The following is a 15,302-nucleotide window of genomic DNA, read 5'->3' as shown; positions in this document are numbered from 1 at the left end:
TTGCCGGCTGGGTTTGAACCACGACACATGTCTCAAATTTACATATCAAAAGAAAACCAGAGCCTACTGAGCCTTATTTTACCAGGAAAAAAGGGGGAGAATGTAGAATTCAGTATGTCAACACTATTGACACCAAAGCTACAAGCCACTGTTACTATCTTCTCCAGTTCCCCCAAAAAACTTCTGCCATGTGACGGCAGTAAATTCCACTTTTGCTGGAGTCACATGGGCCAGTCCTTGCAAGGAATTATAAGGTATCAGATGCATATCTTGTACAAATTACTCCTTTTTTTGTATCTCCAGAAATCTCTTCCTGAACATTTCTGGTGTTGACACAGATACAGTCTTAATATTTGTAATCCCCAGGATATGCAGTCCACATGCTCTACACCTCATTTTTTGCCCTCACCAGCAGGAAGGACAGAAACAGTATTTCAGAGTCAATTCCTCACTCGAAACTTACACTTTTTAGCAGGATTCACGCACCAATCCTACCACCACTTAAACTGGAGAAGTAATTCTATGCTTTTATGTCCTTTCCTTTTTCTTTTTCTGCTCTGCTTCTCTGAATTACTGCTCACTTTTTTCCAGTACCAAAATCCCTGGCTGCGGAACCTGTGCTTTAGTGTCACAGACAAGTCCAGGCTGAGTTCACACGATTTGCCTGGAATTACTGTTGGAGGCTATCTATACATACCGGTAAGATGCATTCACACTTGATCTATTTCTTGTTCTTTTTGCTAAGCATTCTCTACCAGCCACCACAGTGAGATAAAGTCACAGGTGTAACTTATACGAAGACTGGACTGCAGTACCAGCTGTATCACTTGCATTCCAGGCACCAAACTAAGAAACTCACTTCAAATATGGGCTGTATTTAAACAAAAGGTTATGTTTTTGTATCAATTTCTTGGGCCATGGAAGGAGGAAAACACTTTCAGACTGGTTTCCCCCACCTGAAAGTGTTTGTCTATTAAAGGTTCTTCTAAGATCACGTTGCAGAAAAGCACTCTACAAGCAAGAACAGTGTTTTGAAGGCATAACACGCAGTTGAACTGTAGAATACTGGCCAGACAAGCCTCAAACTATTGTAATTTTAGTATTGCCATGTTGCTGATATGAATCATTTTTTTATACATAAATGTAAGCAATTCCTCCTCCTCACTTAAAACTGAATATAATGCTAAAAATACCTAGCTCTTATACATCGTTAATTGATTCTAACATAATTCCATTATTTTCTTATTATAACCAAGACACCCTGTGATACATAATACCCAATCACAAATCCTGCTCTGCTATTCTATTTTACTGCTTCATGTGATTAAAAACAAGGGAGTGAGGAATGACTCTACAAATACCAGTACATTATGTGGACAGGATCTCAACATATCTGCTGGTACTAAGTTTATAGGCTCATGAGATATAGATAGCCAAAATAGTCTGATATTCTGAAAAAAGAAGACACGTTGATCAAGATCTTAAAGTTTGTTTTATGACAAACTGTAGTTTCAAGGAAAATACTTAAAATAGAACATAATCTGTGTCATGTTTGCAAAAGCGGCCTCCTCAACAACTCACCAGTTTTTGTGTGCCAATGTGTTTAAAATGAACATGCACCTAACATACAGACTTAAAGCTTGTATTCTATGCACAAACATAATGAGAAATATAATCATGTTCAAAATCATTACAGCAGTTGTCTTTTTACATTTCCCAAAGAGATAAAGCAAATAAAAGTAGGAACTGTACAGAGGGAGTAGAGTGCCAGACTTGCACTGGTTTCAATAATCTGGTCTTTAGAGCCATGATATTCTGGTATAGTCTTACAGGATGGATTGAATTTACATTTATACTGCTGTGTATTTGGTTTACAATTCTTATTTCTATGAAAAAGTTAGTACGAGGCTAAACCATAGTCAGAACCCCATCCCCCAAAATTGAAATAATTCTTATGAGAAAAAAAATCATCACAACACTGCTGAACAGATTCATAGTGCTTTTAGAACATGCATTATTCTGATCCTACATCTCATGGATACAGTAAAACTGAAAACGGTACAAACAGCAATGACAATAACTGATTATTTCCATATAAGAATTGATGATGTCTCTTTACTCCACAAAAGACACAACCAACATGGCAAAGGTGTACACAGGCCACATGGAAAAATGAATAAAGAGCAAAGGCTTATTGTATCTTACAATACAAATATTATTTAGGCCAAATGAAACTAACAGGTGACAGGTTCAGAGACAAACAGGTTTATTTACACACTGTGAAAAGCTCTTTGTCACAGGAGGCTGTGGACGGTAATAGTTCATCTGCGTTCAAGAAGAATTCTAGAAAGTATTGGTCAATTTAATAAAAAATATACACCGAGGTCTATTAAATTGGAAAAAAAAAAAATATCACAGCTGTCTGAGGAAGACTGGCTCACAGATTACTGGATGCTAGAATAATATTCAGGCCCTTTATTATGCTCTTCAGACTGCTACTGTTGATTGCTTCAAGAGACATGATGGGAGGACAGACAGACCTTTAGTCTGATATGGTATTACTTATCTTATTTTGAGTCAGTAAACTCACTTCAGGTGCAGCTTACAGAGAACAGGATACATGAATTTAAGTTTCTATAAGCACCCTCTGCTGTTCTTTTTAAAGGAAACAGCCTCATCATAACAAATATTCATATTTAATAAAAATTCTTAATTTACTTTAAAATCAATTTGGGCTACTAAAATTCTGCACTACCACAAAATGTAAGCAAAACCAGCTACAAAACAAACTGTAATGAGGCTACGGACTCCCTTCAAATGCCAGCTTTTAGTAATTTTCTGACCTACTTACATGAGGCAAATAGTAAATTTCTCTTCTATTGCTTATCAGGAGAATTTCTGATTAATTTTTCCCACTGTACTCTTTTTTTATGTCAGTGAAATCAAAATGGGTTTGAATAACTTGACAGCAACACACTTGGTTTGAACAGGTACTTCTATAACTCCTAGTAACTTGTGAAGCCTAATTTAGTCTAGTATAGTATGGCAGCACATACATGGGTTTGAACAGTGAGGCAAAGTGAAAGTCATTTTCTGCTCAAAGCAAACTGATGCTATTGTGCAGAATATGTCCATTTAGGTAAACATCAAAGATACTTTTTTCATTTTCATCAAAGACAGCTTTTTCAATCTGGACTATAATCTACTTCTTTACAGTTTTTTGTGTTACAGGTAGCACTATATATTTGGTCCAGAGACAAAAGATACATAGCAAATTATCAATAGCTACTTACTTTCATTTGAAAGAAATTCTTACGCTGACCAACATTTATATTATCGGAGAAGAATGATGGGAAGAGGAATTTTATTCACAAAATTGACTAAAATTTGTTTTTACAAAATAATGAATCATGCAAACCCATTACATCATAGCAGTCTAAAGCCTTTTTCCGAGAGGATTTGGAATCTGAATATGTGTCCAGTAGAGAATAAAAGTCCATGAAATTCTAACCAAACTGAATCAAACTTTGCATGTTGCAAAGTTTATGACTCCCAAATTATAAAATATTTATAAACCAATTACAAAATATTATCATACTAATTCAGAAAATCTCTAAGAAATCATTCAGGGAAGTAGCTTGAGTTCCAAGTTCCTCAGTTAAGCTTTTCTAACTTTTCTCTTTATTAGAGTTAATTATAGCATAAAACTTTCTACTACATTAGCACACAGAAAAATGTCATGCAAGATTTTCTTTTCCAGGCTGTCAGCAATAGAAAAACCTAGTCTTAAGCTTTCCAGAGAAGGTAGATATTTGCCCGACAACAAAGAGAAATAAAAATTAAAAAGGAAAATCAGCCATTGTAAGAGAAGAGAAAAATGCAGGAAAGTCAGTCCCAAGGTTCAACCAATGAAATGGAAATAAAATGTGCTGCTGGTATATATGGTTTTAGAGTATGTAAAATGTCCACGAAGAAATTGCCATTCTCTGCCATCTTCCTCTGTCGGAAAAGTCACCTGCAATATTCAACTGCAAAATGCAATCAGATTTAAAAAGTCTTAATACTGTAAACTCTGGCAGGCAGGCAGCACTTACTGCTAGGCATCTTCAAAATTGATTACCTTTAATAATATGCAGCTTTTTCCAAAATAAAATCAAACCTTCTGTCTCCCTAAAACTGACAGCTTCCATCTTTCCTAACCCTGAGATAAGATGGAGATTGCTGAGAGGCAACTTCCCAATTCAAAGTTTCTAGTTACTGCAGAAAGGAAAGGTATCTATGGAACGCACAAGCCTTTCTTCCCCCCACTTCCACAGAACTCTAGTTAACTAGTTACCAGATTATTTTTCAGAACAAAATGAAGGGAAACCAACTTCCCTAAGATGTGGTCTAATTCAACCCAAGATCCAAACTGCCAAACTGTATAGCAAATGGAGAAGGGAAGGAGAAAACTCAACAAGATGAGGAGCAAAGCTGAAGCTTCATCTTGATGAAAATCAGTCTAAGAATGCTGCTAAGTAAAGGTATGTAAGCTTTTATCCCCCTTTAAAGTCATAGCTATTAAAAAAGCAACTAACATTCATGAGGAGTTCTGAAATCTTCCCTCCTAGTGTCTAAAAAAAGAAAAAAACCCAAAAAAATCCTACATATACAAAGTGTTCAGACTGAGACTCGATCTTCCAAGCAACTAACAGAGACTATGATTTCAGATTTTAATACAACACTTCTAAAATCATCATCTTTGATAAAATAAGAGCTCCTACACAGGCAACTAAGTCAGTATATGCTAAATCTCAAAAGAAACCAAAAAACTTTTCTATTTCCATGAACACTGCAGCAGGCAGCTGTGAACCCAGCTGACCTGCAGAAAATAACCCAAGGGTTTTAACAGATCAAAAGCTGAACCTAAGCCAACAAATACTGAATACAGTGCATAAATGGGAAGATTTATGTAATATGTGAATTATTCCCACTCAAAGCACTAATAAGGCCTCCTTTACTACTGTGTGATGTTTTAGCATTATCCTTCCAGACAGAACAATTAAAAGCTAAATAAAAAAAAAATTACTTATCTAGAGAGCGTGACTGGTGAAAAAACTGGACAGCTTGTTATGACTAGATGGAAGATTACAGTGTGTTTACAGTTACCAGACACCTGGAAATGCATACAGGACTGTAAAAAAGAGAACAATGAACATATCTATGAGCTTTATGACAAAACATGGTAGTCCTGAACTGCAACCAGTGTGACCTAGACTGGTGTCTGGGAAACGATTTCTAGCCGTACCACATCACTGGAGATTTTATGCAATATAACGAAACATTTATTAAGAATGAATGAATGAAGTATGGGTTATATCCTGCCCTGTGTTGGGAGGATCAAGATGGCCTTCCTTCCAGCTCCTACTGAATCATGTGAGATGTAAACCACAAAGAAGACCAGAAGAGATTAAATAACTTCATTCTACTATATTCCAATAGCTGAGATGCACCTGCATTAAGCAGGATGATGTATATATGTATTCTGCCATGGTGCAATAGATTCACACATTTTTAAACTATTGCCAACACAAAGCAGTACAGCAACTTGATTTATTATATGCAGATTCTTCTGCATTGTTGCTAAACAGTACACTGGTCCAAAATTACTAAAATACTTAAAAAACTATACATATGTAAACAAAACATAAATAAGACAGCAGAGTTCTTTGTACATATAGTTTAGTACAGATTGTTAAGAGTTTATGAATATGTACAATTCTATACCATAGATTGCATTTTTACAATGCATAAATATTTTTTTACAGAAACAAATAAAAAATAAATTTGACAAAAAGGAGATATATACTGTCATAAACACTGGCAAACAGTCCATACTGTAAGATGGAACATGTGCAAAAGGCTAGGTTTCTCCAAACTAAGATGTTTAATGAATTTGTTACTTGTTTCTGACCTTTTTACTAAAGAACTCTGAAAATTTCCACAAACTAAAACTTTTCTGCTTAATCCCCACAGGTGAACAGGAAAGAACTGTAATCTCAAGTAATTTTTAGTAACTCAACTGTTTCAAACAACATAAGAAACTATTCAATAGTTACAATTTTCAAAGTCAGAAGAATCCCCAAAATTTCAAAGTGGCTCATTTTTGATAAATTCAGGATGCAGCTTTGTCAGGTTTATCAAGGCAAGATGACTGAGATGCAGGGAAGACAGTGGTAGGATTTCTGCTTGTGGATACAGCAACAGGAAGCAGTGCTGAAGATATGGAAGAAACTTTTGATGCTGGAGTATTTATAGCATTCAAAATGGCTCCCTCTGGACTGACCAACAGTTTTTTGATAGAAGTGTCTAAGTGAAGCACCGAAGTGTTGCTTGGTAAATGAGAGTTTGGCAGGTGAATGGCAGAAACCACAGAAGATGTAGCTACTACATTGACAGGAGATTTTATCACGGAAGACACAGATGGTGTTGCTGCAGACAATGGAGTACATGAGTTAGCTGGAGTACTAAATATCTGGGGTGTTGCATGTACGATGGGTAAAGGATCTGCCGACCCAAAGGAGTTCACAATTTTTGTGGAGCTTTTCAAAGGATGTTTTGATATCTGCCAACTTAATGGATTACTTGGCGCTAGCATGATTTTCGCAGTTACTGGGTTAACAACTGGTAGATCTTGAGCCTCTTGACCACGGTTAATAGTTAAAGGAGGAGTCTGTTTTGTATTACAAGAGAGAAGAAGAACATGGCTGCCAGCTCCAAGGCCTTGCGGTGGAACAACAAAACGAGTACCATTAATCATTATTTGAGTTCCAGGTGCCAAAGGCATACAGGTGTTAATGACTATTTTCTGTTGAATGCAAGGTTCATACAACTGACTTCCGGCCTTGCTTGTTACAGTTGGTGAAGCTGCAGACATATGAATGGTGGAAGCACAAGTATAAGCATGACTTTGTTTCTCTATACTGGGAGGCACCTGCTGGCACGGTAGGGAAGAAAAACTGGGAAAACTAATGACTTTAGCAGTATTTTGTGATGGAGGGGGTAACACACTCTGAGGTTTGTGAATACCTGCATTACTTGGCATAGCAGCTGAAACTCCTGATGACTGAAACTGAAGCAGTCTGGGCAATTGGCTTTTTGGTACTGGAGTTGGAGCTGGAACCGCTGCCAGCTGAGGAACTGTACATAACACTTTGTGGGGGGTGGCTATAGATCCAGGCAAGCTAATGACTGGAAATTGCAAAGCAGATGCTAAGTTTTGAGGAGATACTGTTGGTTGTGTTGCTGAAATCAGCACAGATGAAGCAAGATGTCCTGTTTTCACAGTTGATATACCCACAGTATTTCCAATATTTGATGTACACAGTCGATTACCCAGAACTGGCCTTATTCTCAAGGGATCATTTCCACCAACCAAGACAGTGGGCCGTGTCCCAGAAGAAGTCCCACTTGATATTACTGAAACAGATTCTACACATGCATTTGCTGTTGTTACTATAAGAGCATTTTCAGCTTTTGTTGCAACACATACAGATTCAGTAACTGACACAGCACTTTGACTCACAAAACTTGGAACAGGAACCAAAGTATTACTACTTGTCAAAGATAGTGCCAAGCCCATGCTCTTTTTGTCTTCTCCCTTAGAAATGGCAGAGTGCAATATATTCACTGCTGGAGCCTGTTGTGCATTGCCTTTGGTATTTACAATGGTTTGACCTATATTAAGTCCAATTTTCACATCTTTTACTTGAGCAATAGTTGGTGATGAATTTATTCTTATTGGTGCTCCTACTGTAGATGGGATCAGAACCAACTGTGGTTGCTCTGTGGCACTAACAAAGGTTTTGTTTAGGGAAGAAGGAAGGTTATGTTTCAATGACTCAGCAACTAGACTAGTGGTTGATGGGCCATTAGCAATTTGTGTGTTAATGAAAACGAACTTTGGAGCATTAACACCAGTGGATGCTGGGGAGGGTATAATACTGACTCCTGATGCCCCACAGGGCGATAAAATAGGTGGATTTGTGACTAATGTAAGTTTCTGGACTGGCATACCACTGATTAAATCTCCAGTTGTTGCTGAATTAGACTCAGATCGTATAACAGGATTTGTTTTAGTATCACCTTGTTGCAGCACAGAAGAATTTGGAGTTACAACAGTGTTATTCTGTCCAATGCTAGTCACACTAACGGGACTGTTTGGAGTTGCTGACATCAAATTGCTGGCTAATGAAATGGAGGACAAAGAAGGAGAGGACGTGCAGGTAGAGTTCTCTATTACTTGGCCCAAAGTGCCTCCAACAGCAGGCTGGTGTAACGTGAATTTGACATTCTTCTCCATTGCCTGGGTAAAATCAGCTGGGAAAGCTGGAATGTTAACAGAAGCAGCTGTTGAGGGAACAAATTCGGAAAGAGATGATTGTCCAGTATGTGGAAGACCAGACATGGTTGTTGCTACAGACGGAAGAGCAGAGCATGATAATGCTGTGGTTTTTGGCACAAGAAAGGCCTGAAGTTGAGGTGCATAAGTGAAAATTGAACTAGAAGATAAACTACTAGGTGAAATCTGGTCTGGGTTTGTTCGCACTTTAACAATTCCTGTGTTTCCACCTCGTGTTGTGACCAGAATAGATTGTGATTCTCTTACACACACAGTCTTCAGTTCTTGCCTAATTTCAAAGGAGTCAGTTGTCTGCTGAGGTGCAAGACTGTGACAGGCAGCAGCAGTGTTTGTAGACCCACTTGGTGCTGTTGCTGGTATCAAAGACTGGCTAGCTGTTGAAAGAGTAGGTGAAGTCAAAGACACAGGGGATGTGGCAGCTGAAGCTGTAGTCTTGATTTTGTCAGTTTCAGTTTGGCTCACCTTAACTGTTGATGACAAGAAGTTACCTGCTGAAGTTACAGCAGCCGATGGTTGTGTAGTGTTCATGGGACCAGTAGTTTGTGACAAGTGGGTAATATTCTTGTTAGAAATTGTACTAGGTGACTGGGTGCTAGCATTTGCAGGGCCTGTCACCAGAACAGGTGTTAAAGAAACACTGACATTTGGTATTTCTGGTGAAGTTGTACAGTGCAGCTTAGATGACTTTTGTTGTAGTGACTGTATGTCCTTGGACACAATTTTTCCCTCCTTCTGCTGAATAAGAAAATTCTTAGGTAAAATAAGAACTTGTTGCATGACTTTTTCTCCAGTTTTAGGGTCCATCACAGGTTGCATTTGAATTTTCACAGAGCTGTTCTGGAGATCTATTGGGACACAATGGACATTTGGCATTTTGTGTACCGTTTGTAAAGGAGTCTTTGAACTTGTCTGGCAGGGCAATGCTGGTTTTATCACTGATGATTCCAAAGGTGGTGAAACTGTCTTTTCAGAAGTAGATACACTTACATCTGCAGGAGGTGACAGTTGATTTGTTAAGGTCACTTTGTTCCCCATATTCTTAGCAAGCAAGGCCTGGATGGGTTTGGTCCCTTTCAGAAAGTTCGATACTGATGTTGTAGGATCTGTCGAGGAAAATGATGTTGTAGGATCTGTCAAGGAAAATGATTCTGGATTTGACCCTTCAAATTGTTTCAGCTCAGTCAAACAACTATCCGGCTGCACGCTACTTTCTGAAATCTGGACCGCAGCCTCATTAGTGCTCAGCTTAGCTTTCTTCCTTGGTGAAAGCTCATTAGTGCTTTGATCCAGACAACTATTTTGCTTGAACTGTCGTTTAGTACATTTGGGCAGTGTCTTCTGTATTTCTTTGGAAGTTGATTCTTTTTTCAGAATTCTGTTTTTTCCTGCAGGTAAATTCATCTCCAATAGTTTCATTTCATCTACAAGAATATTGAAAGAGAAACCATGTTTTACATGTTTGTGACTGATTATATAATAATTATACAGTTTCTAGTTAAGGCAAAATGCTAGTTTGCAAGTGTAACAATATGTGGGAAAAAAAATGCCTACTTCTTTCAGGGCATCTGGTCAAGAACGTTTTTCAATGCAAAAAGACGGTAATAAAGAAAGGAGGAAGTAATAAACAAGAACATGCAAGGACACAAACCTGACCAGTGTGGGAGATAGTGAGGAAAACCAAACCTGGTCATTTTGCATGTAAGAATGCATGTAAGAGTGTGAGAATGCTTATTGCAGCTAAGTTATCTTGAGGGAAAAAGGAAGACACCAGAAAAGAAATTTACAGAGAGACAGATCTAACAAAATATCCATGGAGATAATGACAGGAATCAACCTCACCAATCACACCAATTGATGGGCTATCAAGAAATTGCAGGTGCCTCTTCCAGGGAGATCAACCTGGACTTTGCAACAGATATGACTCTCCAGGGTAGATCTTGGACACTGGGCTGGAAAGGGTGAGGTAATCAGTAGAGCTATACAAACCCATGAAGGGACGTGCAGCAGAAAGGAGAGGTGCAAGGACAGAGCAAGAAGTGCAACCTATGTGCCTGGTGCCAGCTGCTGGGGGATGTCTGTGTCTTCCCCAAATCCAGTGTACATGGTGGCAGTGTGTGTTATTGATTGGCAAACTTCAAGAGAGATTAGATGGTGAATAGACGGGGTTGGGGTCTAGGCATATCAGGTGGAGTTCTAAGTGTGGGGTGCCTGTGGGACAAGAGTGTGGGTGCTACATGTTTCATACCAAACAACAAGCACCACCAGCCAGTAAGCAGGGGATACATGAAGTGCACAAGAGGGCCCAGGATGCAGGCAGGGGTGCTGAGTGGACAGAGGGGCTGTGCACTGAAGTGTTGCCAAGGTTTTGGCAGCGCAGGGTTGCAGGAGAGGCCTCTGTGAGGAGAGGCCAGGAGCTGTCCTGTGCCAGACACAGCTGGCTCCAAAAGAGATCCACTGCAGGACGTAAATGAGCCTGTCAGCCAAGCTGGTGATGCCTCATGGAAAATGCTGTACTGGAGAGTGTGACAAAGAGATGTTAAGAAAAAATGTAGAAGAAACAACCCTGCAGACACTAGGGTCAGTGGAGAAGAGGGGAAAGATGTGTTCCAGGCACTGGAACTGATTCCCCTGTAACCTGTGAAGACCCTGGTGAAGCAGGTTGACCACCTCCCATGGAGGACCATGCTGTAGCAGGTATCTACACTGCAGCCTGTTGAGGGCCCTATTCCACAGCAGGTGAATATGCCCTGAAGGAAGCTGCAGCCCATTGAAAGCCCACAATGGTGCAGGCTTCTGACAGGACCTGTGGCTCATGTGGTACCCACACTGGAGCAGTCTTATCCTGAAGGACTCTAGCCTGTGGAGAGGACCCATGCTGGAGTAGTTCATGAAGGACTGTATCCCATGGGAAGGACCCCACACTGGAGCAGGGTAAAAGTGTGAGGAAGGAGCAGAAGAGACAGTGTTATGAAATGACCTCAACCCCCAGTCCCCAACCCGCCTGTGTCACTTGACAAAGAGGGCAGGAGAACTGGGAATGAAGTTGAGCCTGGAAGAAGGTGGAGATAGGGGTGCAGTGGGGTGGAAGAAGATGTTTCAGTTTTTGTCTTTGTTTTTCACCATCCTACTCTATTTTTAATTAGCAATAAATCATATTATTTTTCTCCAAGTGATTCTGTTTTGCTTGTGACAGTAACTGGTGAGTGATCTTCCTGTATGTATCTTGACCCAAGTGTTTTCCAATCTTACTTTCTCTCCCTGTCCTGTTAAGGAAGGGGGCTGACAGAGTAGCTTGGGTGGGCATCTGGCAGCCAGCAAAGTCAACCCATCATAAATGTAAATTTCAAGCATGCCTACTATGTTATTACAGAAATAATTAAGCACAACAACCTGCATGAATCAGAATTTTCATCTTGGTCACATCTGGCCTCTTCTAGTCTACATCTGTCAGACACATCATGAGCAATTTCAATATTATCACAGTAGTAGGTAAGGTAAAAAGTAGGACATAAACTTACATGGAAAAATGAAGCTCCTGAATCAAGTTCAAGCTATAAAATTCCAGTAAATGCTTACCATTGTCAGGGTGATCTTTTTTGGAAACTTCCACATGTTCTGCAGGCTCTGAAGATTTACCACATACTACTGCAAATGAATCTTTGCCAGAATCAACTTCACTTTCATCATTACTCCACAATTCTCTGTTAAATTTATCATGGTCTGGATGTCTTTTAAAGTCATCATAGTCCTTCTTCAATCTAGATCTTGAAAATAAAAAAGCAAACCTAACCTAAGTAAAGAACTACACTGGTTTTAATTTTTTTTTTAATTTTTTTTTAATTTCTATTTGCTGCCACACAAAAAAAGTTAGCGTAGAAATGCCTGTGTCCTTCAAAAATTTCAGGGTAGCTCTATCTGCAAGTCTCCAAAACCCAGAAAATGTGAAGTGACAATAATATTCCTTCCCTCACCAAAGCTAAATTCTGTCATAGAATCTTGTAACAATAGGCCAAAAGATATTATTCTTACTGTCATAAGGGTTAGATCCCTTATGACTAAATTCTATTCCACACAAGAATTCCATATAAGAATAAAATCTTATAACAATAGGCCAAAAGACAAATATGACCATCACTGTTTTACTGCATCCATCTTCTATTTTTTCCTTCATCTTGCATTGTGACAAATCAATCTGTATAGACTTGTGTATTAACTGTAATAAATATACTCTTTTCTCTGAAGGCAACCCCAAATACAGAATTAAGTAAGTCTTGTATTTCCTACATGCATCATGCTTTTGGCCCAGCTATGGGACTATAAGGAAACCTCCTATTTTAAGAAAACTTTCTTATCTCTGGGCCATTAATACAGCTGCTAGTGTCATTCCCATTGGCTCACACTCCACCAAAGAATGCGCGTATGACAAATATACAGCTGCTTTACTCACTTGAACACCATTCAGAAACACAGCCATTTACCTTGATTTTCCTAACCAGCTACATATTTCCATTGTCCCTTCCTCTGAACTATTGTATAGGTGAGATCTATGGACTATTCTAACATACAGTGAACTACAGGATTCAGCTAGTGACCAACACAGTATCTAGGAAGATTACCTAGTGAATGAATAAATACATTATAGCAATTAGCAGCTTGTGTGGATCTAACCCGTATGACAGTAAGAGTAGTATCTTAAATCTACCCATTCTTATGTGTTAAAATAAAGTTGTTTGCACTGAGTGCAGCAATAGCCAGCTGCTATCTAAGGAATTGAGAGGAAAGAGCCAAGCATGAAGCCCATGGCAGCTGGGGTAGAACTAGGTGACCCTAAGGTCCTTTCCAACTGTAACGATTCTATGATTCTGTGATTCTATGAAGTCATAGCTGGCAGAACTGGGTTCAACAAAGAGCCCAGATCAGCAGGCAAGTTCCTGGTGCTGGGGCAGGTCTGAAGTCAAGCTGGGAAGTCAATTCACAGCTTTAGATCAGGATCAAGTCCACTGATAGCTGTGAGGGTCAGGACCTGGTCAAGTGGTTTCTGGGCAGGTGCACAGTGATGACACAGGCCCAAGGTCAATCTGAGGGTACAATCCAGATCAGCAGGACCTGTGGCCAGGCAGGTAACTGCTGTAGCTGAGCAGGAAACTGATATTCCTATGGCACAGACTGAAGGCTGCAGAATGACCTGAAATGGCGATTCTAGGCCACAGGCACGTGATGTGGATGGAGGCCTAGGTGAAGCTGGTTAGGGTCCGTAAGACTTAAGAGTTTACTCACAGCTTTGACACTCTCACAGACAGAAGACAACCTTGAAGTCTGTATGACTCTTACATTAGGATTTTGAGCTTGAAGTCAAGATGTGGAAGAACTATAGCAGGACACTAGGGAACTACTAAAGCTTCTGGATGGGCATTTCCTTTTTCTTTTGAGGAACTTCTGCTGTGGGCCTAGTGAACAAATGTGATCAATGGACACAAGTAACCTTCCCTTTTAAACCTTGGTGCTATTCAAATACCATTCAACATTATACTCTGTCATCATTTTGAAGACACCAGAGGACCTGTCAGAAGGGAAATAAAAAAAAAATGGATTCTGCTCATAAAGACTGCTCATTCTAATTGAAAACAACAAAAAGGTAAGGAAGGTTAACTCCAGATTCTAATTCCATATGAGGTCTTGCATGGAAGGAAGGAGCTCTGCCAAGCCTTTGACAACCTAGGCAGCCAACACCACCATTCAGTTAGTAGATGTTAGTATCTGGTTGAGACACCCCACAGACACTGCAACTGCAGCCAGACTTGTGGTGGTGCTGCTGTTTCTACCAGCATAAGCAATCTTTACTCAATTGCTTCTCTCTTTTCACATGATACCTTTATGCACCACTGTAACTGGTGCTACACAGCTGCCTAGTAGCTGCATAATGAACCAGACCAAGACACTGATCTAGTCTTCCCCCACCCAACTCTCTTTTCTCCCCATAATTGGCAGAGATTATTTTTCAGCTGGAGCTGTTCCCTGGTACACTATGTGTATGTCCAAACAGTTGTCATATGAAATGTCTGTCCAAACAGTTACTGTTATGAAATACATCAGCTAGCACTGCTAAATAAACTAGGGTCACATCTTAAAACATGTATCGTGACAAATATGAGTTAAATTAGTCTCAGAAATTATCCTCCATTCGAAATGCATGCTTCTCTAGCTACCAGCACACATACATACAAGACCTCAGCCACCCAATTCCAGGCTAAAATATACTCATGTTAGTGTTGTGGTTCAAGCCCAGCCGGCAACTTGGAACCACGCAGCTGCTCGCTCACTCCCCCACCTCTTCCCTCCTCCCCCTGCTCCCAGAGGGATGGGGAGGAGAATCGGAGGAATGTAACTCCCACGAGTTGAGATAACAGCTCTCCAGTAACTAAGGTATAATACAAACCACTGCTGCTACCAATAATAATGATAAGAGGAATAACAAGGGGAGAGGACACAACCGCTCACCACCCGCCGACCGATACCCAGCCCGACCCGAGCAGCGATCTGGGCCTTCTGGGTAACTCCCCCCAGTTTCTATACTGGGCATGACGTGCTGTGGTATGGAATACCCCTTTGGCCAGTTTGGGTCAGGTGTCCTGCCTCTGCTTCCTCCTGGCTTCCCCTTCTCCCTGGCAGAGCATGAGACTGAGAAAGTCCTTGGTCAGAGTAAACATTACTTAGCAACAACTAAAAACATCGGTGTTATCAGCGTTGTTCCCAGGCTGAAAGTCAAAACCACAGCCCTGCACCAGCTACTAAGACGGAGAAAAAATGACTGCTGTAGCTGAACCCAGGACAGTTAGGCACACCTCATATACAGTATTTCTACACACTTTACATGACAGTTCTACTTTTGTATTCAATAACA

The 15,302-nt window shown here is 40.0% G+C and overlaps 1 protein-coding gene across 1 annotated transcript in view; it reads right to left on the bottom strand.

Annotated features, from left to right (window-relative positions):
* Window positions 1–5,600: 5,600 nt before the first annotated feature.
* The window catches only part of KIAA2026 (KIAA2026 ortholog), a gene marked incomplete at its 5' end in the record, with an annotated part of 50,239 nt that continues 40,537 nt past the window's right edge, over window positions 5,601–15,302 (bottom strand). The window contains 2 exons of the mRNA XM_010017499.1: window positions 5,601–9,822; window positions 11,978–12,165. Coding sequence (XP_010015801.1) covers window positions 6,155–9,822; window positions 11,978–12,165 — 3,856 coding nt within the window. The remainder of the gene's footprint in view (window positions 9,823–11,977; window positions 12,166–15,302) is intronic.

This window comes from Nestor notabilis, unplaced genomic scaffold (genome assembly GCF_000696875.1).
Source record: "Nestor notabilis isolate BGI_N333 unplaced genomic scaffold, ASM69687v1 scaffold30966, whole genome shotgun sequence".
In the NCBI taxonomy this organism is placed as follows: Eukaryota; Metazoa; Chordata; class Aves; order Psittaciformes; family Psittacidae; genus Nestor; species Nestor notabilis.
The sequence above is the reverse complement of the archived record's forward strand: the minus strand, read 5'-3'. Positions and strand labels throughout refer to the sequence as shown.